General features: G+C 45.5%; 1 protein-coding gene across 1 annotated transcript in view; it reads left to right on the top strand.

Moving 5' to 3' along the window:
• Positions 1–27081, top strand: part of LOC124718925 (alkylglycerol monooxygenase-like) — a 192973-nt gene that overhangs the window by 133938 nt on the left and 31954 nt on the right. Inside the window, exon 3 of the mRNA XM_047244579.1 lies at positions 18650–18801. Within this exon, the coding sequence (XP_047100535.1) occupies positions 18650–18801 (152 nt within the window). The remainder of the gene's footprint in view (positions 1–18649; positions 18802–27081) is intronic.

Raw genomic sequence — 27081 nt, forward strand, 5'->3', positions numbered from 1 at the left:
TTCGACAAAAGAGCGAGCGGTGAACGGACAAAGTTTTCTTTTACTTGTGTATTTAATTTAATATTTTGATTCTGTGTGTTTCGAAACAGAGAGAGCTAAAATTTTTCATTGTTTGTTCGATTTCTACTTTTATCACAGGAGATAATAGGAATAGAAAACAGAAATTTCATACGAAACAATTTCAAATAATTTTCTCATTTTTCTAAAAATCGGTGTTTGACATACAATTAGTAGACGAATGAGGACAACGTAACAGAGTATACACTGGAAAACATTCCATACAGTACTTTGAGACGGTCGTTTTCTCAAACGATTGAGTTCTACGGATAAGCCGAGATACGTGTTCGCTTGAATGAGAGTCTCACTCTGCAGCGGAGTGTGCGCTGATAAACTTCCTGGCTGATTAAAACTGTGTGCCGGACCGAGACTCGAACTCGGGACCTTTGCGTTTCGCGGGCAAGTGCTCTACCAACTGAGCTACCCAAGCACGACTCACGCCCCGTCCCCACAGCTTTACTTCTGTCAGTACCTCGTCTCCTACTTTCCAAACTTTACAGAAGCTCTCCTACGAACCCTGCAGAACTAGCATTCCTGAAAGAAAGGATATTGCGGAGACATGGCTTAGCCACAGCCTGGGGGATGTTTCCAGAATGAGATTTTCTCTCTGCAGCGGAGTGTGCGCTGATATGAAACTAAGTGTTCGCTTATTTTGACCCCTTTCCACTAACCGAAGTTTCTGGTAAATTGGGTTATGGCACTTGCAGTGCTTTGTTTGTAAGTGTCAATAAACTTAAATAAACAAATGTATCCAGATTGATATCGAAATTTCGAACGACAAGCCAAAGGTACTGTTGTAAGTGGCATAGAAAGACCAACACAGTGATATTGAGAGTCTTGCCAGCGCGCCAGGCACCAGCGCCGGCTTCGACATGGAGGCGCGCTGGAAGCATCTGGAGACTCTCCAGGCGGCGGCTAGAGAACCCGTCCGTTGCGTAATCGGCGTCCGGGACAGCGGCCTGACCTCAGGCTCCAGCCAGTAGGACTTGCCAACTCCAGGACGTCCGCAGCGAGGTGCGTGCTTGGGGATCTCAAAAAAGCGACTTTCCTGCAAAGCGCGGCACCTGGAAGCAAACGCCAGAGGACTCCAAAGCCAGAGTTGTGAGCAACGGTGTAGTAGAAATAACAACGTAGCAAAATTACTGGATTAAGATCGCAAGATGGAAAATGAATGAGTTAAAATAGCAACATGAGGAGTGCAAGACCCAGATTCAAAAATTAAGGTTACAAGACAAGATTAAGGCTGCACAATAAAGATTTTTTCAAGACTAAGATTTGTAGTTAAATCTTAAAATTGCAGGAAAGGCAGGCAAGACTGAAAAATTAAGCTTGAGAGGTTGAGCTTGTCAGATTTAGCCAAGTAACAAACAGCCAGATTAAGATTCCATGATTAAGAAGAAAAGGTAAAGATCGCAATGTTAAGATCGCAAGATTAAGACCACAATACTGAAATCTCGAAATAAAGATTAAAATTGTAAGATTTCAAGTTTAATGTTAACATTCCAAGAACAAGAGAGCAAGGTTAAAATTGCAAGATCAAGATCATAAGATTAAGATTCCAATATTAAGACTGCAGTATCAAGATTGTAAAATCACGCTTGAAAGATTATAATAGTAAGAACAAGAAAAGAAGACAGACTGCAAAATAAGATTACAAGAACAAGAAGGTAAGATTAAAATTACAAGATTGTGAATATAACACTGCAACTGCAAGATTAATGTTGCATTAAGATTACACATAAAATTTTACAAGTGTAAAGATAGCAAGAGTAACAAGACAAGATTCAGATATCAACACAGCGATTTGAAAACTAAGAGTGCAAGAAGAATTAGTCTTTAGTGATTTTACAATATCAAGATCGTGCGATTAAGAAAGTGAGATTCAGATCCTGAAATTAAGAAAGTGAGATTTATATTGTCATTGTCAGATTAAGACTGCAGTAACGAGAGGGAATGATTAATATTCCAATAACAAGAAGCATGATTGTGATTGCAAGGAGGAGGTCAGTTTGAGAATGCTACGTTAAGATTACAAGATTAGTATTACAAGATTATAGATTGCGAGGTTAACATTGCAGTATCGAGATTGCAAAATCACGCTCTCACAAAAAAAAGGTTCCACCAACACGAAGGGAACATCTGAATGGAACGGAAATCGGTAGACGTGCATGTACAAATAAAACAAATGATTACTTTTTCAGAACAACTGGATGACTTATTCAAGAGAAAGACGTTCACAAACTGAGCAAGTCAATAACGCGTTGATCCATCTCTGGCCCTTAAGCAAGCAGTTATCCGGCATGGAATAGATTGACAGAGCTGTTAGGTGCCCTCCTGAGGAATATCGTGCTAAATTCTGACCACTTGGGCTGTTAGACAGTCAAAATCCTGAACCGGTTGGAGGACGCTGCCCATAATGCTCCAAACGTTTTCAGTTGGCGAGAGATCCGGTGAATTTGCTGGCCAAGGCAGGGTTTGTAAAACACGGTGACAAGCAGTAGAAACTCTCGCCGTGTGTGTGCTGTATTATCTTGCTGAATTGTAAGCCCAGAATGGCTTGCCATGGAGGGCAACAAAACGGGGAGCAGAATATCATCGACGTACCGCTGTGATTGTAATCGTGCCGTGAATGACCACCACTCCAGGTCGTCAGGTAGGATGGCGGGCAACAGTCAGGCTGGCATCCGGGGCGTCTCCTGGAATCTAATTGACTGGAGTAGTCCCGTTTCGAATTGAACCCCGATGACCACCGAAGGAGACACCCGGGCAGATGCGGGATACCGCCACCACACTGAAATAACATTAAAATCTGACTGAAATTTCCGACTGTTCTTCATTATAGATAACTACATCGTTGATAGAAACTCTGAGTTCATTATTGTCTGCGGGTCATTAATATACAACATGAAGAGGAAGGGTCCCAGCACTCGTCCCTGAGGTACACCTGAACTTGCTTTACATCGTCGACGCCTCCCCCCACCAAAAAATCCTCAAGCCAGTACAAATTTCGTTTGATATGATATGATCGCACTTCCGTTGAGAAGCGTTGGTTTGCGAAGGGAGTGGATAATTCGTCATCTTGGCTGTATTATTTCTTGCTTTGACAGTATCAGTTAAGATATACGTGAGTCAAATTCAATTCGGTTGGCTGTACCACATGCAATCATCACGCATATGCTCACATTTTGAAAATTCTCATAAAAGACCTCAATAACGGCACAGTTAACGCCATAGCCAGGCCCGAGTCAGGAGTTCGATTCAGCATCTTAGTCGGAAACCACTGACAACCCGTCGCAACTGCCAAAGTTGTGTAGCGCCTCAAAGACCCTGCTCCGTTACTTGCGCCTGTGTGTCCCGCTACCCAGCCGACGGCTGTGTGTCGCAGGGAAGCCTAACTACTGCGGTGCAAGGCGGGACAAGTGGAAGAGTGTTTCTGTACTAATAGTCGTGCACTGAAGGCAAGTGACTCTCAACAAATGCACCCTGCTTCGCCATTTTCCTCCCAACAAATCTAATTGTTCCATTGAGCTAATGGCGTCATTTTGATGTTCTTTTAGCGTTTCAGATAAACATACGCTTCTTGCTCTGCTTGTACCTTCTGTACTCAATTGGTAAATTCACACTAAAGGTACACTCTTACGAAGTTGAGGGTCTTGCGAGAGACCTCTTTCGGTGTCTTTCCTTCGTGATATACAAACCTAATATCACATTTAGTGACCAGACATTTCAGTATTGCAGCACACTAAAATATTTAGGTGTGACGCTAGACAGGTCACTGACATACAATCCATAACTGGAATGTGGCAGCTAAGATCAAAACTCGGAACACTACACCCCAGAATCATGTATTCTAAGTAAAAAAAATTGAATGTCTTTCAAGAGAAAGAGCAACAGTCCTCAGACCATCAACACTTCTTTCGTAGTCGCCGAAAACTCCTTTTCCACCTCGTCAAAAGGTGCTCAAACAAAAATGACGAACGCACATCTCAGCCAAGCCAAGCAAAGGTCCCCATCAAAAAGCGTATTCGCGACAGAAACTCGCTCTGGCTACCGTTATTAGTAATATTCCACTACCGTCCATATGACGATCACAGTCGTTGCTGAACGTGTGGACAAGGATAAAAAGCAATTGATTCAGAATGTTCATTATGAGAAGCCCATCGATTGAGATCTAGAAAACCATCGTGACGCACACCAATTACTCTGCAAAACAGTCGTTTCAACATACAAGGTGCCCCGAACAGTCATTGGCAGGAGAAAATTTCTTGCTGCATTACCAACCAATTAAAACTTCCTGGGAGCTAGTAGCGGGATTTCATCTATCCCGACAGCATTGGTGCATAATGAATATGATCAAAACTGACAGGGGAAGCATTGCTACACATAGGGGATAAAGTTCTCCCCTCAACAAGACTGCGACGAAAAGCAGCAAACAGTGCGTCGTATTACGAGGACTAGAAAATAATGTCGTTTTTAACGTTACGGGCTGTGCCTCCTAGTCAGGACTTCGGTTTTATTAATGTTTAAGCTGTATAAGCTGTCCTGTTGGTTCGACAACTAGACATTTTAAAAGGAGTGAAAAATACTCGTGTAAATCTCGCACCTTATCAAAGTGTCAAGCTGTCAAACCAACAACAAAGCATATATCTGGTGAGCCAGCCCGGTTGGCCATGTGTGTGTGTGTGTGTGTGAAGGGCTTATTTCAATAGTGCTAAAAGTGCATTACCTCCACTTTTCTGCCTATAATGCTTCTGAAATTAACGATCCAAAAAAACAGAAAGGATTAAGCATACGTCTGCCACTTCTATGAAATAACAACAGAGGAAGGAAATTATGGTAACAGCAAAAAATTAAAAATTTAACAATAATTCATTCACAATTTATAATAAAAACAGAATGCAACCGATCTGCTGCCTGTGTCTACGTTCTACCCCTTTATCGGCTTGTACTCTTTGAACACGGAAAAATTAATGTGTGTGTGTGTGTGTGTGTGTGTGTGTGTGTGTGTGTGTGTGTGTGTGTGTGTGTGTGTGAGTGAGAGAGAGAGAGAGAGAGAGAGAGAGAGAGAGAGAGAGAGACAGAATTCTTTAACCTCAGTTATCATCCTTTAGCACTGGCTATTCGTAATGTCCAAATAGTGGTAATGATCCTCTACTACAAAACGATTTTTGAGCAGAGTTTGAAAAAATTACGAGGCGTGTTTTTTAAAGTAAGTACCGTTTTGAAATTAAAAAAGACATGCTAAGATATCTCAATGATTTTATTTTTACATGAAAGGCTGTGCCTTAATCTACTTATCCACATAATTTCCGTCAATATTGAGGCACTTGTCATAACGTTGTACCAGTTTTTGAATACCCTCCTCATAGAAGTCTGCCGCCTGACTTGTTAACCACTGCACCACCACTGTTTTGACTTCGTCATCGTCTTGAAGACGCTGACAGCCCAGGTTTTTCTTCAAGTGCAGGAACAGTTGGTAGTCACTGGGCGCAAGATCGGGGCTGTACGGAGGATGATCTAGAGTTTCCCGTCGAAAAGATGTGAAGAGATCTTTGGTCTGGTTCGCCACATGCGGACGGGCATTGTCTTGCAGCGAAACGATGCCCTTTCTCAACTTCCATGGACTGTTGCTTTGATTTTGGTGTGACGTAGGCCACCCATGTTTCATCGCCCGTAACAATTTAGCTTAAGAAATCACCACCGTCGTTGTGGTACCGCTAAAGTAAAGTCAATGCACTGTCTAAATGTTTGGTTTTGTGCACATCCGTCAACATTTTCGGTACCCAACGTGCGCACAATTTTCGGTAATTGAAGTTTTCGGTCACAATGCCATACAAAACACTACGAGAAACATAGGAAAGTCATCCCACAAGGAGGAAATCGTAAAGCGTCTGTTTTCTCTCACCTTCTTGTCCACTCCCTGCGCCAAACTTTCATTAAAGACCGAAGGACGCCCACTCCGTTGTTCATCATGCACATTTGTGCGGCCATCTTTAAATGCTCTTTCTTACCAGTCCATCATTCATAATGTTTTCTCCGTAAACTGCACAGATCTCACGATGAATATCGATCGCTTTTAGGCCTTTAGCACTAAGAAATCTTATAACGGACGGTGCTTCACAGTCGGCGGGACTCACGATTATCGGAGGCATCTTAAACACTCAGTACACAGCGTCAACAAGGAAGAATCAGACTGTAATGGCGTCAGTGCGTAGATTAAGGTACAGCCTTTCATGTAACAACAAAATTATTGAGATATCGTAGCACGTCTTTCTTTTAATTTCAAAACGGTACTTACTTATAAAACACGCCTCGTAGAACAGGAAAAATACTGTTTTCCTTTTTGTAGTATTCAACCACTTATCACTTTCGATAAAAGCAGCAAACGATGGACAAACTAAGTTTTCTTTTATTTGCCTATTTAATATTTTGGTAGTCGAATTAAGTCGGGTGATGCTGAGGGAATTAGATTAGGAAATGAGACACCTAAAGTAGTAAAGGAATTTGCTATTTGGGGAGCAAAATAACTGATGATGGTCGAAGTAGAGCGGGTATAAAATGTAGACTGGCAATGGCAAGGAAAGCGTTTCTGAAGAAGAGAAATTTGTTAACATCGAGTATAGATTTAAGTGTCAGGAAGTCGTTTGTGAAAGTATTTGTATAGAGTGTAGCCATGTATGGAAGTGAAACATGGACGATAACTGCCGGCCGAGTGGCCGTGCGGTTCTAGGCGCTACAGACTGGAACCGAGCGACCGCTACGATCGCAGGTTCGGATCCTGCCTCGGGCATGGATGTGTGTGCTGTCCTTAGGTTAGTTAGGTTTAATTAGTTCTAGGCGACTGATGACCTCAGAAGTTTAGTGCTCAGAGCCATTTGAACCACAATGGACGATAACTTGTTTGGACAAGAAGAGAATAGAAGCTTTCGAAATGTGGTGCTACAGAAGAATGCTGAAGATTAGATGGGTAGATCACATAACTAAAGAGGAGCTATTGAATAGGATTGGGGAGAAGTTTGTGGCACAACTTAGCTAGAAGAACGGATCGGTTGGTAGGACATGTTCTGGGGCAACAAGGGATCACCAATTCAGTATTGGAGGGCAGCGTGGAGGGTAAAAATCGTAGAGGGAGACCAAGAGATGAATACACTAAACAGATTCAGAAGGATGTAGGTTGCAGTAGGTACTGGGAGATGAAGCAGCTTGCACAGGATAGAGTACGCCGGCCGAAGTGGCCGTGCGGTTAAAGGCGCTGCAGTCTGGAACCGCAAGACCGCTACGGTCGCAGGTCGAATCCTGCCTCGGGCATGGATGTTTGTGATGTCCTTAGGTTAGTTAGGTTTAACTAGTTCTAAGTTCTAGGGGACTAATGACCTCAGCAGTTGAGTCCCATAGTGCTCAGAGCCATTTTGAACAGGATAGAGTAGCATGGAGAGCTGCATCAAATCAGTCTCAGGACTAAAGACCACAACAACATAATATTTTGGTTCTATGTATCTCGAAATTGAGTCAAAATTTTACAGTCTTTGTCAGCTTTCTGCATTTATTCTAGGAAACAATAGAAATAAAACGAAAATCAGTTATTTTAACAGTCAGGCTATACTGATGTGGAAAAAACACTGTAACCGAAAACCGGTTATTTCAGCAATTACCGCCGACCATAGGGCATGGATTTTGGTCGCCATATGCGTGGCAGCGAGAATATCGCGAAACTAGTTGAGCAGAGCGGATAGCGAGAGACTGGTGGAGGTGTGCCTTTACATAAGGCGAGGCTGCCGGCCTTCGAAAAGTTGGCTAGTGGTGGGTCGCCTAGCAACAGCCTAATGCCTAATCCAGCAGCGGCTAACCGGTCCATCGTCCGTCGCCCCGGAGGAGCCAGCGGGACTCGCCGCACGCTGGCGAGCCTCCAGACTCCAGTTCGCTCCAGCTCCAGGTGCGGACCTTACGTAAAGCAGCGCCCCTGACGGCCTTCGTCGTCGTCCCGGGTCACAGGGCACGCAAGGTGTCCGGTTACGTAACGGGCGCACACAGCGGCGGAGATCGGCACTGCCACTCCCCCACCCCACTCCACCTGCTGTTCACGGCTGACACTCCGCACTGTCAATTACCAACAAAACAGGAGATTACCGAGTATCGGATCACGTTTGTGACTTGCTTTTACAGCTTCCTAGCATATACGACGGGCGTTCAATATGAAATGGAACACATTTTTTTCTGACGGCAGATTGCTTTTATTCCGGATTCCAACACATCATATTATTCCCCACACTTCTGGTTACAAAACTCCATTTTTTCAACATAATCCGCGTTCAGTGCGACGGCCTTACGCTACCTTACTGGCCTGTATGCCCGCATGGCACCGCTCTACTAATCTACCGGGTGATCAAAAAGTCAGTATAAATTTGAAAACTTAATAAACCACGGAATAATGTAGATAGAGTGGTAAAAATTGACACACATGCTTGGAATGACATGGGGTTTTATTAGAACCAAAAAAAGAATCACCTCATATTGCTAGACGCCTGAAAGATCTCTTGCGCACGTCGTTTGGTGATGGTCGTGTGCTCAGCCGCCACTTTCGTCTTGCTTTGCCTCCCAGGTCCCCAGACCTCGGTCCGTGCGGTTATTGGCTTTGGGGTTACCTGAAGTCGCAAGTGTATCGTGGTCGACCGACATCCCTAGGGATGCTGAAAGACAACATCCGACGCCAATGCCTCACCATAACTCCGGACATGCTTTACAGTGCTGTTCACACCATTATTCCTCGACTACAGCTATTGTTGAGGAATGATGGTGGGCATATTGGGCATTTCCTGTAAAGATCATCATCTTTGCTTTGACTTACTTTGTTATGCTAATTATTGCTATTCTGATCAGATGAAGCGCCATCTGTCGGAACGTTTGTATTTTTTCGGTTCTAATAAAACCACATGTCATTCCAAACATGTGAGTTAATTTGTAGCTCTCTATCTACATTATTCCGTGATTTATTCAGTTTCCAAATTTATACTGACTTTTTGATCACCCGGTATACCGCAGTAAACGTCTTGCTCCATCAATAACCTCTCCATCATCCACTTACTTCTTCCCGCCAAGTGCATCCGTCATTGGGCCAATACCTCGAAAGAGTGTGTCTGCACGTTCCAACACTGCAGGCTGTAATGTTATGTGAGCCTCACTGCCCCCCCCCCTTTTTTCTGTAACCAATTTGTGTCTGATTTTATTCTGAGAAGATCAGTAATGTATGTAAATACCGTAAATGTAAATTTGATTGCCGACCGGAGTGGCGAGTGGTTCTAGGCGCTACAGTCTGGAACCGCGCGACCGCTACGGTCGCAGGCTCGAATTCTGCCTCGGGCATGGATGTGTGTGATGTCCTTAGGTTTTTTAGGTTTAAGTAGTTCTAAGTTCTAGGGGACTGATGACCTCAGAGGTTATGTCCCATAGTGCTCAGAGCCATTTTTTTTTTTGTAAACTTGATTCAAAAAGTACTTGATGTGAAGTGAAGCGCAGCTGGACAGCAAGAAACTCTTTAGCGCGCAATCCTCGCAACGATAGTAGTTCTGAATCTTTGAGTATCGACTCTAAAAAAAAATTGATTTATTAAAAAAAGAGAACTATTAATCTGTATCTCGTGGAAAGAGGACGTGTTGCTAGGCCGTAGCTCAGAACATATTGTTACATATAATGAAAACTGATGTTTTTGTAATAAAACCGAATAAAGTATGCGTAAGAGTTGCCAAACATTCATGTATACAAACTTTCTGGAAGTGAAGAATAGAAGCCGGCCGGTGTGGCCGTGCGGTTCTAGGCGCTCCAGTCTGGAACCGCGCGACTGCTACGGCCGCAGGTTCGAATCCTGCCTCGGACATGGATGTGTGTGATGCCCTTAGGTTAGTTAGGTTTAAGTAGTTCTAAGTTCTAGGGGACTGATGACCACAGATGTTAAGTCCCATAGTGCTCAGAGCCATTTGAGCCATTTTTTTGAAGAATAGAAATATCTTGTTTTTGGAAAAGGAGGTGAACTTCATTGTCGTCGCCGTCTATCAATCGACAGAATTGTAAGTTTACAAAGTTCACTAAAATACAAGTAACAACCTCTCATAATTTCTTAATTACAGTAATTGGATTATGTTCTTGTACAATAGTATTGTGCTGAACTCCACTGACCAATTTTGATGTAGCAGGACGTGTAGTTTGAAGGAAGTTTGTGTGCCAAGCAATTTCCGTTTCTCACGAAAAGCAGATTGCTGTTTGATCTTATTTACTTACAACAGTGGTCCCGTAGGTTTGAAACTACGAAAACTTGGGCTCAAAGCTATCCGCAATACGGCCAAGTAACTAACAGAGTCGTATGTTAAACCTTGAAGAACAATAACTTCCTCCAAACTGTAATAAGTCACCAACTGGTGCAGAAGCTGATCATTCAAGGAGGCAGCAACCAAAATTCAGGTACCAGTTATGACTTAAAGCAAAAATCTCAATCAAAAATCAATATACACTCCTGGAAATGGAAAAAAGAACACATTGACACCGGTGTGTCAGACCCACCATACTTGCTCCGGACACTGCGAGAGGGCTGTACAAGCAATGATCACACGCACGGCACAGCGGACACACCAGAAACCGCGGTGTTGGCCGTCGAATGGCGCTAGCTGCGCAGCATTTGTGCACCGCCGCCGTCAGTGTCAGCCAGTTTGCCGTGGCATACGGAGCTCCATCGCAGTCTTTAACACTGGTAGCATGCCGCGACAGCGTGGACGTGAACCGTATGTGCAGTTGACGGACTTAGAGCGAGGGCGTATAGTGGGCATGCGGGAGGCCGGGTGGACGTACCGCCGAATTGCTCAACACGTGGGGCGTGAGGTCTCCACAGTACATCGATGTTGTCGCCAGTGGTCGGCGGAAGGTGCACGTGCCCGTCGACCTGGGACCGGACCGCAGCGACGCACGGATGCACGCCAAGACCGTAGGATCCTACGCAGTGCCGTAGGGGACCGCACCGCCACTTCCCAGCAAATTAGGGACACTGTTGCTCCTGGGGTATCGGCGAGGACCATTCGCAACCGTCTCCATGAAGCTGGGCTACGGTCCCGCACACCGTTAGGCCGTCTTCCGCTCACGCCCCAACATCGTGCAGCCCGCCTCCAGTGGTGTCGCGACAGGCGTGAATGGAGGGACGAATGGAGACGTGTCGTCTTCAGCGATAAGAGTCGCTTCTGCCTTGGTGCCAATGATGGTCGTATGCGTGTTTGGCGCCGTGCAGGTGAGCGCCACAATCAGGACTGCATACGACCGAGGCACACAGGGCCAACACCCGGCATCATGGTGTGGGGAGCGATCTCCTACACTGGCCGTACACCACTGGTGATCGTCGAGGGGACACTGAATAGTGCACGGTACATCCAAACCGTCATCGAACCCATCGTTCTACCATTCCTAGACCGGCAAGGGAACTTGCTGTTCCAACAGGACAATGCACGTCCGCATGTATCCCGTGCCACCCAACGTGCTCTAGAAGGTGTAAGTCAACTACCCTGGCCAGCAAGATCTCCGGATCTGTCCCCCATTGAGCATGTTTGGGACTGGATGAAGCGTCGTCTCACGCGGTCTGCACGTCCAGCACGAACGCTGGTCCAACTGAGGCGCCAGGTGGAAATGGCATGGCAAGCCGTTCCACAGGACTACATCCAGCATCTCTACGATCGTCTCCATGGGAGAATAGCAGCCTGCATTGCTGCGAAAGGTGGATATACACTGTACTAGTGCCGACATTGTGCATGCTCTGTTGCCTGTGTCTATGTGCCTGTGGTTCTGTCAGTGTGATCATGTGATGTATCTGACGCCAGGAATGTGTCAATAAAGTTTCCCCTTCCTGGGACAATGAATTCACGGTGTTCTTATTTCAATTTCCAGGAGTGTATATATATCTCCAAACACATATATAAATATTCATATTATTAAAAAAAAGTCATTTTACAAGGGGGGCAGCCGGCACGCGCGTGGCTTTGTTAAGATCATGACAGGTGCCTCGCCCAACAACTCACCGTGCTTTTGTTTACTGCCAGGTCTCCGTAGGCATTCTGTAAGCGCCTCTGAATATCTGAGATGTTCTGGTATTCCGCCAGAAGAAAGTCAGTTATAGCTATCTGCTTGGAACACACCTCAAATGCCATTCTGAAGGCCACGTACAGCCTGGGACTGAAACGGGAATATTCCACGATGACGCACAACAATTTCACATTTTTTTTTTTTTTCAACCGAAACTGGCCTAGAATAAAGTGTTACATTACTTACTGAGCGCCCCTCTTAGAACTCAGTACGTTATTCTTAAAGGGTCTCGCTTCCGTCGGCCGTCGTAATTTAATTTATTATTTACTACAGAAATTGATTGGTAATGGTGATAGTTGCCGACTTACGTGGTAGGCCTTAATCAGAATATTTCATTCAATTTGGGTTTACCATTAAATGCTTTTGTGAAGTTCTCTTTTTTTAACAATATTAATCTTCAGTAGAAATTATTTGCTAAGTTAATGAACGTTAGACTCGCTGAATCTTAAAACATGAGCATGTAGGTTGAACAATGGAATAAACTTTTCATATTGCTTTCCTCGGCTAGTCAGTTCACTTTAGAGCAAAAATCTTTTGTTATTAATTACAATTGTGGCCCACACACGCGCGAGAGTATTTTTTCTTACCTCCGTTAACCATTGCGCTGTAGTCGGAGTCCTGGCTCTGGCTCTCGGCTGTGGTACTGAAAATAAGAACCTTAAAGCTACGTATTTTCTGCGACGTCGGGCGGTTGAGGAGAAAAATGTATGTTATGTTAATAGCGGGCGAGTTTTTCGCTGCCGCTGATTTTTATAAGTTAATGTCGCCACGTAATGGCGTCGTTGGCTCCGTCGGCCGCTGCGATTGTTGCACTGTAAATTAATCAAATGGAGGTTAATTCAAGGAAGGCTCACATGAAATCTGGATCACCTCTTACAAATTGAAAGTGAACAATAATATTAAATCAATATATTATCTGCTTAATTAGCACAAATATGCTTACATTTGCCAGCACTCGCAAGATATCCGTCTACACGCAACCAAGACAAGAGAAGTGAAAACGACTAAAAAATTAACAAAAGAGCGTAACTTGTCGTCTCCTTAGATCGTTTTGTTATATTTCTTTGCCCTCGAAACTTACACAGAGAAATTATTGTAATACGGATACATGAGAAAAATGTATGTTCGCCTGAGCGGCTGGTGTCCACTTATTATTCAATTTTTAAATGTCTCTTCTTTATAGTGTTTTTAAGTCTTATTATTTCACTGGGGACGCTATACGGGATAAGATCTTTAGATGTAAAAGTAATGTCTGGAGAACTCGGCCGGAGAGTTGTACGCTCATTCCCGTCAACAGTCTATACTAGTGTGCAAAACGTAGGGACGAAAGTAATTTTTCGCATGATCTGTCACTGCCAAGAAACTTAGGTCGATGATAGGTGGATCATACACAGAAAGGACTGCTACAGTACAGTATAGGTAGTAGCTGAAAGAATTACGCTATGAGGTGAACCAAAATGACAGTTTTACTCAAAGACAACAACTACACTCCAGCCACCGGGATTTACGAGGGCAGTTCAATAAGTAATGCAACACATTTTTTTTCTCGGACAATTTTGGTTGAAAAAACCGGAAATTTCTTGAGGAATATTTTCAAACATTCCCGCTTCGTCTCGTATAGTTTCATTGACTTCCGAAAGGTGGCAGCGCTGTACGGAGCTGTTAAAATGGCGTCTGTAACGGATGTGCGTTGCAAACAACGGGCAGTGATCGAGTTTCTTTTGGCGGAAAACCAGGGCATCTCAGATATTCATAGGCGCTTGCAGAATGTCTACGGTGATCTGGCAGTGGACAAAAGCACGGTGAGTCGTTAGGCAAAGCGTGTGTCATCATCGCCGCAAGGTCGAGCAAGACTGTCTGATCTCCAGCGTGCGGGCCGGCCGTGCACAGCTGTGACTCCTGCAATGGCGGAGCGTGCGAACACACTCGTTCGAGATGATCGACGGATCACCATCAAACAACTCAGTGCTCAACTTGACATCTCTGTTGGTAGTGCTGTCACAATTGTTCACCAGTTGGGATATTCAAAGGTTTGTTCCCGCTGGGTCCCTCGTTGTCTAACCGAACACCATAAAGAGCAAAGGAGAACCATCTGTGCGGAATTGCTTGCTCGTCATGTGGCTGAGGGTGACAATTTCTTGTCAAAGATTGTTACAGGCGATGAAACATGGGTTCATCACTTCGAACCTGAAGCAAAACGGCAATCAATGGAGTGGCGCCACACCCACTCCCCTACCAAGAAAAAGTTTAAAGCCATACCCTCAGCCGGTAAAGTCATGGTTACGGTCTTCTGGGACGCTGAAGGGGTTATTCTGTTCGATGTCCTTCCCCATGGTCAAACGATCAACTCTGAAGTGTATTGTGCTACTCTTCAGAAATTGAAGAAACGACTTCAGCGTGTTCGTAGGCACAAAAATCTGAACGAACTTCTCCTTCTTCACGACAACGGAAGACCTCACACAAGTCTTCGCACCCGAGAGGAGCTCACAAAACTTCAGTGGACTGTTCTTCCTCATGCACCCTACAGCCCCGATCTCGCACCGTCGGATTTCCATATGTTTGGCCCAATGAAGGACGCAATCCGTGGGAGGCACTACGCGGATGATGAAGAAGTTATTGATGCAGTACGACGTTGGCTCCAACATCGACCAGTGGAATGGTACCGTGTAGGCATACAGGCCCTCATTTCAAGGTGGCGTAAGGCCGTAGCATTGAATGGAGATTACGTTGAAAAATAGTGTTGTGTAGCTAAAAGATTGGGGAATAACCTGGTGTATTTCAATGCTGAATAAAACAACCCCTGTTTCAGAAAAAAAATGTGTTGCATTACTTATTGAACTGCCCTCGTATGACTGTCCCCTCGGCATTACAATAGCGGATCATGGTTCTTAATAGCACGTGAGAACATGAGGCGCGGCAATGCACCCTCTGCAACCAGTTCCCATGTGCGTCACAAGGTTAATAAAGAGTTATTGTGCTAGGGCGTTGCATTCCTCCACCATGACGATTGACAAAAGCTGGATGGTCCTTGGCGCATATTAACGTGGTGCAGTACGTAGTCCCAAAGCATCCCGCACGTGTTCGAATGCGATTTAAGCCCGTTCCAAGAGCTGCTCCACCTGTGGAGTTCGATAGAGTCGTGCACTGCCATCCATAAAAATGAAGTCAGAGCCTAACGCACCGCCTGAAAAAAAAAATGGTTCAAATGGCTCTGACAAGGGAACCTCCCCATCGCACCCCCCCTCAGATTTAGTTATAAGTTGGCACAGTGGATAGGCCTTGAAAAACTGAACACAGATCAATTGAGGAAACAGGAAGAAGTTGTATGGAACTGTGAAAAAATAAGCAAAATATACAAACTGAGTAGTTCAGGGGAAGATAGGCAACATCAAGGACACTGGGACCGCAGGAGCGATGTGGTCTCGTGGTAACGTGAGCAGCTGCGGAACGAAAAGTCCTTGGTTCAAGTCATCCATCGATTGAAAACTTTAATTTTTTATTTTCAGTTTATGTGACAAACTCTTACGTTTTCATCACTTTTTTGGGAGTGATTATCACATCCACAAGCAAACCTAAATCGGGCAAGGTAGAAGAATCTTTTTACCCATTCGCCAAGTCTACAAGTTAAGTGGGTCGACAACATATTCCTGTCATGTGACGCACATGCCGTCACCGGTGTCGTATAGAGTATATGCCGGCCGAAGTGGCCGTGCGGTTAAAGGCGCTGCAGTCTGGAACCGCAAGACCGCTACGGTCGCAGGTTCGAATCCTGCCTCGGGCATGGATGTTTGTGATGTCCTTAGGTTAGTTAGGTTTAACTAGTTCTAAGTTCTAGGGGACTAATGACCTCAGCAGTTGAGTCCCATAGTGCTCAGAGCCATTATAGAATATATCATATGTGTTTTCCTGTGGAGGGAATCGGTTGACCTATGACCTTGCGATCAAATGTTTTCGGTTCCGATGGGAGAGGCACGTCCTTTCGTCTACTAATCGCACGGTTTTGCGATGCGGTCGCAAAACACAGACACTAAACTTATTACAGTGAACAGAGACGTCAATGAACGAACGGAGAGTTGGTTGGTTGGTTTGGGGAAGGAGACCAGACAGCGAGGTCATCGGTCTCATCGGATGAGGGAAGGACGGGGAAGGAAGTCGGCCGTGCCGTTTTGAAAGGAACCATCCCGGCATTTGCCTGGAGCGATTTAGAGAAATCACGGAAAACCTAAATCAGGATGGCCGGACGCGGGATTGAACCGTCGTCCTCCCGAATGCGAGTCCAGTGTCTAACCACTGCGCCACCTCGCTCGGTGAACGAACGGACAGATAATAATTATGCAAAAATAAAGAAAGTAAAATTTTCACTTGTTGGAAGACTTGAACCAAGGACCTCTCCTTCTGCAGCTGCTCACGCTACCACGGGACCACGGCGCGCCTGAGCTCACGTTCTCCTTAATGTTGCATATGTGGGCCATGGACTACTCAGTTTGTATATTTTGCTTATTTTTTCACAGTTCCACACAACTTCTTCCTGTTTTCTCAATTGATCTGTGTTCAGTTTATCAAGGCCTATCCACTGTGCCAAGTAATAACTAAATCTGAGGGGGGTGCGATGGGGTGTTTCCCTTGTGAGCACTATGGGACTTAACATCTTAGGCCATCAGTCCCCTAGAACTTAGAACTACTTAAACCTAACCAACCTAAGGACATCACACACATCCATGCCCAAGGCAGAATTCGAACCTGCGACCGGAGCAGTCCTGCGTTTCCGGACTGCAGCGCCTAGAACCGCACGGCCACCGCGGCCGGCCCGCCTGAAAAGGTGCGCATGGAAAAGTAGTACAGTGCCGCAATAACACTGACTTCAAAGGTTTCGAGGTCAGGAGGCCCATGCAACATAGTGCGCCGGCACACTATAAGACCTGGACCAGCAAAATGATCGTGTTAGACACTGTTTCTGACGTGAATCGTCGACAAACTTCATCTCTTTCGTGGTCCTCGCCTGGACAACCGTAGCGTTCAACGTGCGTGAACTCGAAATCTTTGAACACGGTATAGCCACTGTTCAGTGTCACAGTGTACTCCTTCCTCATCTGCGTCTTTTCAGGGATCAATTCGGCCCAAACTTCCTTTTTTAGGTTTCGTATCTCAATTGGAATCCTTACAGGATCTCTCTTTTTGTCTGTATGCATGTCTGTAAGTCGTATGTCTGTATGTATGTCCGACTTGATGGACCATCTTTATACGTAATTAAGTTTGTGCTGAACCCTTGGTGACTGGGTCCTGCTCGCACTTGCCCAAATTTTTAAAGCCGGCGAACAGTGCAGCTGGAGGATCTCGTGGAGCGAAAGATATTCGATTGGACTGGCCTGCCCTTTGATCCGAACAGGGGGCCATCATAAATCGCAGTGACATGAGTGTAATCATTGTCTTTGAGTAAAAGTCTCATTTCTGATAGTATCGTTCCGCATTTCTTCAACCGTCTGCTTGAACAGTTCGACGACGTTTGCAGCAGCGTGGACTATCGGCTCGGAGACCGTGGCTGCGGTTACCCCTGACGCTGCATCACAGACAGTAGCGCCTGCGATGGTGTTCTCGACGACGAACCTGGGTGCACGAATGGGAAAACGTCATTTTCTCGGATGAATTGAGGTTCTGTTTACAGCATCACGATGGTCGCATCCGTGTTTGGCGACATCGCGGTGAACGCACATTGGAAGCGTGTATTCGTCACCGCCATACTGGCGTATCACCCGGCGTGACGGTATGGGGTGCCATTGGTTACACGTCTCGGTCACCTCTTGTTTGAACAGTGGAGGTTACATTTCAGATGTGTTACGACCAGTGGCTCTACGCTTCATTCGATCCCCGCAAAACCCTACATTTCAGCAGGATAATGCACGACCGCATGTTGCAGGTCCCGTCCGGGCCTTTCTGGATACAGAAAATGTTCGACTGCTGCCCTGGTGAGCACATTCTCCAGATCTCACACCAATTGAAAACGTCTGGTCAATGGTGGCCGAGCAACTGGCTCGTCACAATACGCCAGTCACCAAACTTGATGAACTCTTGGTATCGTGTTGAAGCTGCATGGGCAGCTGTACCTGTACGCGCCATCGAAGCTCTGACTCAATGCCCAGGCGTATCAAGGCCATTATTACGGCCAGAGGTGGTTGTTCTGGGTACTGATTTCTCAGGATCTATGCACCCAAACTGCGTGAAAATGTAATCACATGTCAGTTCTAGTATAATATATTTGTCCAATGAATACCCGTTTATCACCTGCATTTGTTCTTGGTGTAGCAATTTTAATGGCCAGTACTGTATAACACGTCCCAAGAAAAAAAAATTATCAAAGAACATGCTTTTTTCGGGCCAAAGATAGTAAACCGCCCATGCCTTCTGAGTGCCTCAGTCTGTTTGTCAGACAGTGTTGTAAAGCTACGGGTAGGTGCGAGGCAGTGACGCGCCGCTCTGCCCACAGGCTGGTGTTCCGCGGGGCCGAGCACTGGGCCTACGTGAGCATCTACGAGCGCTGGCGGCTGCTGGACCTGCCGTGGGACTCCCCGGCCACGTGGTACCTGGCGCTCGTCGGCGTCGACTTCTGCTACTACTGGGTCCACCGCGCCTGCCACGGTGAGCCACCGCTGCGCCTCTATTCATTGTTCGATGCAGCCTACATTTCTAGCGAAGAGATGGGTTTTCCCAAACAAAAATGGTTCAAATGGCTCTGAGCACTATGGGACTTAACAGCTGAGGTCATCAGTCCCCTAGAACTTAGAACTACTTAAACCTGACTAACCTAAGGACATCACACACATCCATGCCCGAGGTAGGATTCGAACCTGCGACCGTAGCGGTCGCGCGGTTCCAGACTGTAGCGCCTAGAACCGCTCGGCCACTCCGGTCGGCTTCCCCAAAAATGTCGTACGCACTTCAGCTCACCAAACGAAATACACTGCCAGAAGAAAATTAAACACAAAAAACTAAACAGAATGCATTTCATACATAAAACAAAAAGGTTGCTTTTCAATCGTAAATTTCAAAGTGTCTCATAAGTTATCGACGTATTTGTATCGCTGTTTTAATTGTTGTTGTTGTGGTCCTCAGTCCTGAGACTGGTTTGATGCAGCTCTCCATTCTGCTCTATCCTGTGCAATCCTTTTCATCTCCCAGTACCTACTGCAGCCTACATCCTTCTGAATCTGCTTAGTTTATTCATCTCTTGGTCTCCCTCTACGATTTTTACACTCCACGCTGCCCTCCAATACTGAATTGGCGATCCATTGGTGCCTCAGAACATGCCCTACCAACCGATCCCTTCTTCTAGTCACGTTGTGCCACAAACTCCTCTTCTCTCCAATCCTATTCAGTATCTCCTCATCAGTTATGTGATCTACCCATCTAATCTTCAGCATTCTTCTGTAGCACCACATTTCGAAAGCTTCTATTCTTTGTCTAAACCATTTATCGTCCACGTTTCACTTACATACGTGGCTACCCTCCATACAAATACTTTCAGAAACGACTTCCTACTTAAATCTATACTCGATGTTAACAAATTCCTCTTCTTCAGTAACGCTTTCCTTGCCATCGCCAGTCCACATTTTGTATCCTCTCTACTTCGATCATCATCAGTTATTTTGCTCCTCAAATAGCAAAACTCCTTTACTACTTTAAGTGTCTCATTTTCTAATCTAATTCCCTCAGCATCGCCTGATTTAATTCGACTAAATTCCATTATCCTCGTCTTGCTTTTGTTGATGTTCATCTTATATCCTCCTTTCAAGACACTGTCCATTCCGTTCAACTGCTCTTCCAAGTCCTTTGGTGTCTCTGACAGAATTACAATGTCATCGACGAACCTCACGTTTTTATTTCTTCTCCATGGATTTTAATTCCTACTCCGAATTTTTCTTTTGTTTCCTTTACTGCTTGCTCAATATACAGATTGAATAACAGCGGCGGGAGGCTACAATCATGTCTCACTCCCTTCCCTACCACTGCTTCCCTTTCATGCCCCTCGACTCTTATAACTGCCATCTGGTTTCTGTACAAATTGTAAATAGCCTTTCGCTCCCTGTATTTGACCTCAGTCACCTTCAGAATTTGAAAGAGAGTATTCCAGTCAACATTGTCAAAAGCTTTCTCCAAATCTACAAATCCTAGAAACGTAGATTTGCCTTTCCTTAATCTTTCTTCTAAGATAAGTCGTAGGGTCAGTATTGTCTCACGTGTTCCGACATTTCTACGGAATTCAAACTGATCTTCCCCGAGGTCGGCTTCTGCCAGTTTTTCCAGTCGTCTGTAAAGAATTCGCTTCAGTATGTTCCAGCCGTGACTTATTAAACTGATAGTTCGGTATATTTCACATCTGTCAACGCATGGTCTCTCTGGGATTGGAATTATTATATTCTTCTTGAAGTCTGAGGGTATTCCGACTGTCTCATACATCTTGCTCACCAGATGGTAGACGTTTGTGAGGACTGGCTCTCCCAAGGCTGTCACTAGTTCTATTGGAATGTTTTCTACTGCCGGGGTCGTGTTTCGACTTAGGTCTTTCAGTGCTCTGTCAAACTCTTCACGCAGTATCATATTTTAATTAATAAATATCATCTTGACTATTTTTTGACCGTGACTGTCTGGAGAAGTATGTAAAGGTTTCATCTGAAGCCTGAAGATGAGGTATTCCTTCGAAACATGTCGCTAAATAAATAAGTTTCTGACTGGTAGCGGTAATTTAAAAAAACCTTTACATAATTAATATCATACTCAACATCGTTGTTTAGATAAAGCGTAGTACCTGTATCGAGGTATTTCGACCGTGAGCAGCGACTGTGACACAATATTTGCTTCAGAATACTTTAAAGAGAAAAGTCGAGAAGCAGTCTGAGCACTGTTCTCATACCAGGCTTTCCTGGATTTGCTGCCGGCCGCGGTGGTCTAGCGGTTCTAGGCGCTCAGTCCGGAACCGCGCGACTGCTACGGTCGCAGATTCGAATCCTGCCTCGGGCATGGATGTGTGTGATGTCCTTAGGTTAGTTAGGTTTAAGTAGTTCTAAGTTCTAGGGGACTGATGACCACAGATGTTAAGTCCCATAGTGCTCAGAGCCATTTGAACCTGGATTTGCTGATAGCTGTCCTTCACAGAACCTGTAACGTCACTGCAAATAGGAGAGTGTTGTGACTTCTAATACATGTTAGAAACAATATCAGGTTTTTCAGTTGTTCTTCACAGCCTTGGCATGAGCTGTGGTCATCCTGTGGAGAAAGAGAAGGAAAGCGTAATACAATAAGCATGTAGGCTGAAGCAATTAATTAAAATTTTTACCAGTGCCAGGATAGAACCAAGGTCTCCTGCTTACTAAGCAAATGCACTACCCACTGTGCCACGATGGGACTGCGGCTACCACCGCTACACTTACTACCCTACTACGTCTCCTTCCCTGATGCAGATCCCAAGTCTCACCTCAGCCTACATCATTATTGCAGATAAAGTTGGGACTCAATATATCTCAGGAAAATAGACCGTGTGTGATTAGTATATCATGTACGCCTGAGATATGAATAAGACTAACCCCATTTCGCCCATTGCTAAGGAGCTATTCCAATATCGGAAAGCCTGATGCGAGCTTAGAAGGGGAACAGCAACAGGCTACAGCGTAAACTGCATTTTGCGTTGGGAGAGAGACGTACTAGGGTCGTCCATGCTGGAGTGGTAGCCACAGTGCTGTTGTAGAGCAATAGACAATGGAGATAACTACGCTTGTGCTCATAAATTAAGGATAATGCTGGTGCATGGTGAAACAACGCTCTTGTGGGCGGTTTGTGGGTTTAAATCACCTCAGGGTATGACCATGCGGTGCATTTGTCCTGCGGTCGTCCCATGGGGGCGCTGGCAGCAGTCCACATAAGCAGAGGTGTGTTGGTGCATTCAGAGTACGGTGCAGCGAGTAAGTGTGCAGACGTTTTCAGACGTGCTAAAGGTGACTGTGTGTTGAAAATGGCTCAAAGAACACATACTGATGACATTATGAGGGGTAGGATACTAGGGCGACTGGAGGCTAGTCAAACACAGCAGGTCGTAGCACAGGCCCTCCGTGTGCCACAAAGTGTGATCTCACGATTATGGCAACCATTCCGGCAGACAGGAAACGTGGGTAGGCGCCACAGTACGGGACGTCCACAGCGTGCAAGACCACGGAGTACTGTAGGTAGCCTTGCTCGGAACCTTACCGCAGCCTCTGGAACTGTTGTCTCCAGACACACAGTCTACAGACGACTGAACAGACACGGTTTATTCGCCTGGATACCTGAAAGGTGCATTCCACTGACCCCTGGTCGCAGGAGAGCCCATAAAGCCTGGCTTCAAGAACACAGTACATGGACACTGGAACAGTGGTCCCAGGTTATGTTCACAGACGAGTGTCTGAACACTGATTCTCGCCGAGTTTTCATCTGGTGTGAACCAGGAACCAAATACCGCTTAATGACCTTGAAAGGGACCTGTATGGAGGTCGCGGTTTAATGGTGTGGGGTGGTATTATGATTTGTACACGTACACCCCTGCATGTCTTTGGCAGAGGAACTGTAAGAAATCAGGTGTATCAGGACGTCATTTTGCACCAGATTGTCCGCCTTTTCAGGGGTGCAGAGGGTCCCACCTTCCTCCTGTTGGATGATAATGCATGGTCCCACCGAGCTGCCATCGTGGAGGAGTACCTTGAAACAGAAGATATCAGGCAAATGGAATGGCTTGCCTGTTCTCCAGACCTAAACCCCATCGAGAACGTCTGGGATGCACTCGGTCGACGTATCGCTGCACGTCTTCAAACCCCTAGGACACTTCAGGAGCTCCGACAGGCACTGGTGCATGCATGGGAGGCTATACCCGAGCAGCTGCTCGACAACCTGATCCAGAGTATGCCAACCCGTTGTGCGGCCTGTGTACATGTGCATGGTGATCATATCCCAAATTGATGTAGGGTTACATGCGCAGGAAACAGTAGCGTTTTGTAGCACATGTGTTTCTGGACGTTTTCCTCAACTTATAACCAATATGGTGGACTTACAGACCTGTGTTGTGTGTGTTCCCCATGTGCCAATGCTATTACTGCCAACTTTGTGTAGTGCCACGTTGTGTGGCACCACATTCTGCAATTATCCTTAATTTATGAGCATGAGTGTAGTATGGAGGAGACCTGGGTTCGATTCCGGACAGTAGTACAAATTTTAATTCATTGTCTCGGCCTACATCACTATCGCAGATAAAGGTAAGACACAGTATGTTGCAAGAACATCTACTGTATATGATTACACTCTGACAGGTGACACGTACGTAAGCCTCCTTTCCGATCACGTGCATCCATTCACGTCCATTGTGCATTCCGATAGACTTGACCAATTCCAGCAGCACAATGCGAGCCCCCCCACACGTCCAGAATTGCTACAGAGTGGCTCCAGAAACACTCATCTGTGTTTAGACACTTCTGCTGGCCACCAAACTCCCCAGACATAACATTACTGAGCACGTCTGAGATGCCTTGCAACGTGCTCTCCAGAAAAGACCTCTCCCCCCCCCTTCGTACTCCGCAGGATTTATGAACAACCCTGCAGGATTCATGGTATCAGTTCCCTCCAGTACTACTTCAGAGATTAGTTGAGTCAACGCTACGTGTTGCTGCGGCGCTTCTGCGTGCTCGCGGGGACCCTACACGATATTAGGCAGGTGTTCCTGTTTCTTTGGTTCTTCAGTGTATTAAGAACCTTGTCCAGAGTTCTGTAAGGTCCAGGAGATCCTCAGCAATTGTTATGACTACTGTTTGATTATTGTCTTCAAATAAGTGACATTTATGTTCGTCTCATTGCGTACTTCTTTCACTCACCTACTCTGCTGTACCGTAGTAGTTCTTTCTACGTATGGTGCGAGTTTCGTTGAGCTGTGTTACTCCGCAGTCGCACATGGTGCGAAAGTTGCTTTCGTCCCTAAATTTTGGACACCAGTGTAGATGTAGATCTGGATATCGCAGCCCACTGAAGATGTAGCACTACAAAGATGCAAAGTGCTGTGGAGCTGGAGGTAAGGATATAGTGCCTGAGTGACATTAGAATATACGACGATGGTCCGGACCAAGGATGTGTAGGCGTGGCTAGCTGTAGTCTTGCTGGGGCGTGTGGGCTAAGCCTGAAATATTCGCCTCTGACTGGGCATTTCTCTTCCGCGTCGCCTTGGTCGCCTTGGGCGCAGCTTCTAGCCGCGGCTGTGTGACGCCACAGGCAGCGGCGATCGTATCTATGAGCCAGTCCGCGACCACTGAGACAAGGTCCTTGCTCACGCGATAGTTGGGAGGGAAAGAGAGAGAGAGAGAGAGAGAGACTAATTCTCGTTTCTTTACGTGAGCCGAGATGCTAACTGATCGTGCCCAAACTTAGCCGCCACATGCTGGAAGTTAGAACCAGTCTAATCCTCTAAAGGCCGTGATTTGGTCCGATAACGCACGGAAGAGATGGACACGAAGAAACAGACATAGCAAACTGGCTAACGGCCGTTTTTATGTTTTTTGTAACAAGCTGTGGCTACATACAGACACAGGAAGCATACATTCTTTGTATGGTTGCCATGGGAAATACAACCAAACTGTTCAATTCATTTCCCATCTCTTTTATATATTATATTACTATATTAACGACATAGGTGACAATCTAAGTAGCCGTCTTAGATTGTTTCTACATCTACATCTACATCCATACTCTGCAAGCCACCTGACGGTGTGTGGCGGAGGGCACCTTGAGTACCTCTATCGGTTCTCCCTTCTATTCCAGTCTCGTATTGTTCGTGGAAAGAAAGATTGTCGGTATGCCTCTGTGTGGGCTCTAATCTCTCTGATTTTATCCTCATGGTCTCTTCGCGAGATATACGTAGGAGGGAGCAATATACTGCTTACTCTTCGGTGAAGGTATGTTTTCGAAACTTTAACAAAAGTCCTGTACCGAGCTACTGAGCGTCTCTCCTGCAGAGTCTTTCTCTGGAGTTTATCTATCATCTCCGTAACGCTTTCGCGATTACTAAATGATCCTGTAACGAAGCGCGCTGCTCTCTGTTGGATCTTCCCTACCTCTTATATCGACCCTATCTGCTACAGATCCCACACCGCTGATCTGTATTCAAGCAGTGGGCGAACAAGTGTACTGTAACCTACTTCCTTTGTTTTCGGATTGCATTTCCTTAGGATTCTTCCAATGAATCTCAGTCTGGCATCTGCTTTACCGACGATCAACTTTATATGATCATTCCATTTTAAATCACTCTTAATGCGAACTCCCAGATAATTTATGGAATTAACTGCTTCCAGTTGCTGACCTGCTATTTTGTAGCTAAATGATAAGGCATCTATCTTTCTACGTATTCGCAGCACATTACACTTGTCTACATTGAGATTCAATTGCCATTCCCTGCACCATGCGTCAATTCGCTGCAGATCCTCCTGCATTTCAGTACAGTTTTCCATTGTTACAACCTCTCGACACAGATTATGCTGTCATTTACCGTCTTGTAAAGTCATCAGATGATCAAAACGACTTGAAAAATGATTTAGATAAGATATCTGTACGGTGCGAAAAGTGGCACTTGACCCTGAATAAGGAAAAGTGTGAAGTTATTCACATCACTACTAAAAGAAATCAGCTAAATTTCGATTACGCGATAAGTCACACAAATCTGAAGGCTGTAAATTCAACTAAATACTGAGGGATTACAATTACAAATAACCTAAATTCGAACGATCACATAGATAATATTGTGGGTAGAGCAAACCAAAGACTGCAATTCATTGTCAGAACACTTAGAAGGTGTGACAGGTCTACTAAAGAAACTGCTTACACCACGCTTGTCCGCCCTATTCTGGAGTATTGTTGTGCGGTGTGGGATCCGCATCAGGGGGGACTGACGGATGACATCGAAAAAGTACAAAGAAGGGCAGCTCGTTCTGTATTATCGCGAAATAGGGGAGATCGTGTCACAGACATGATACGTGAATTGGAGTGGCAATCATTGAAACAGAGGCGTTTTTCGTTGCGACAGGATCTTCTCATGAAATTTCAATCACCAGTTTTCTCCTCCTAGTGCCGACATTGTGCATGCTCTGTTGCCTGTGTCTATGCACCTGTGGTTCTGTCAGTGTGATCATGTGATGTATCTGACCCCAGGAATGTGTCAATAAAGTTTCCCCTTCCTGGGACAGTGAATTCACGGTGTTCTTATTTCAATTTCCAGGAGTGTAGCTATATTTTCCTGCGTTTGCAACCTTCTGCATTACGGGCCTTAGTTGTAAAAGACTTCGTATCTCACTGTCAATCCGTCTTGATCGCAGTACAAATAAGTAGTTAGACAACCGGTATCTGTTATTGAACAACCATCTTCGGATCATAACTCGTACCAGTGACATATAGCACCTTGTGAAACGCAACCAAGAAGTGTGCTTTGCAGACAGCAAACCACTAAGGCGCTCAGAATGTGTCCAGTGCACTGCCAGCGTGATAGGAAGCCACCACAAGACTCATGTCTATCATGCTGCTGTTAATATTGCCTTCTAGGTCATGAACGCAAAACATGGGCAGCAAGGATCCCAGCACATTTTCCTGGGGCATCTTGAAGTCAGTTGTACCACTGTCGATGACTCTCCGTGAAAGATACGAGGGGCGTTTTAAAAGTCAGTGCAAAGCCCTTCCAACCATCTCTCATTTTGAAAATCTAAGACGTCAGTTGGGCAGAATTTCGCACGATATCCGTCAGGAGCACATCCAACAACTCTTACCAATCAGTGCCAAGCGAAATAACTCTTTGCACAAGGGCCAGAGACGAACCGACAAGCCGGAAGTTCTGGCCGAGCGGTTCTAGGCGCTTCAGTCCGGAACCGC

Source organism: Schistocerca piceifrons, chromosome 10 (genome assembly GCF_021461385.2).
Source record: "Schistocerca piceifrons isolate TAMUIC-IGC-003096 chromosome 10, iqSchPice1.1, whole genome shotgun sequence".
NCBI lineage: Eukaryota > Metazoa > Arthropoda > Insecta > Orthoptera > Acrididae > Schistocerca > Schistocerca piceifrons.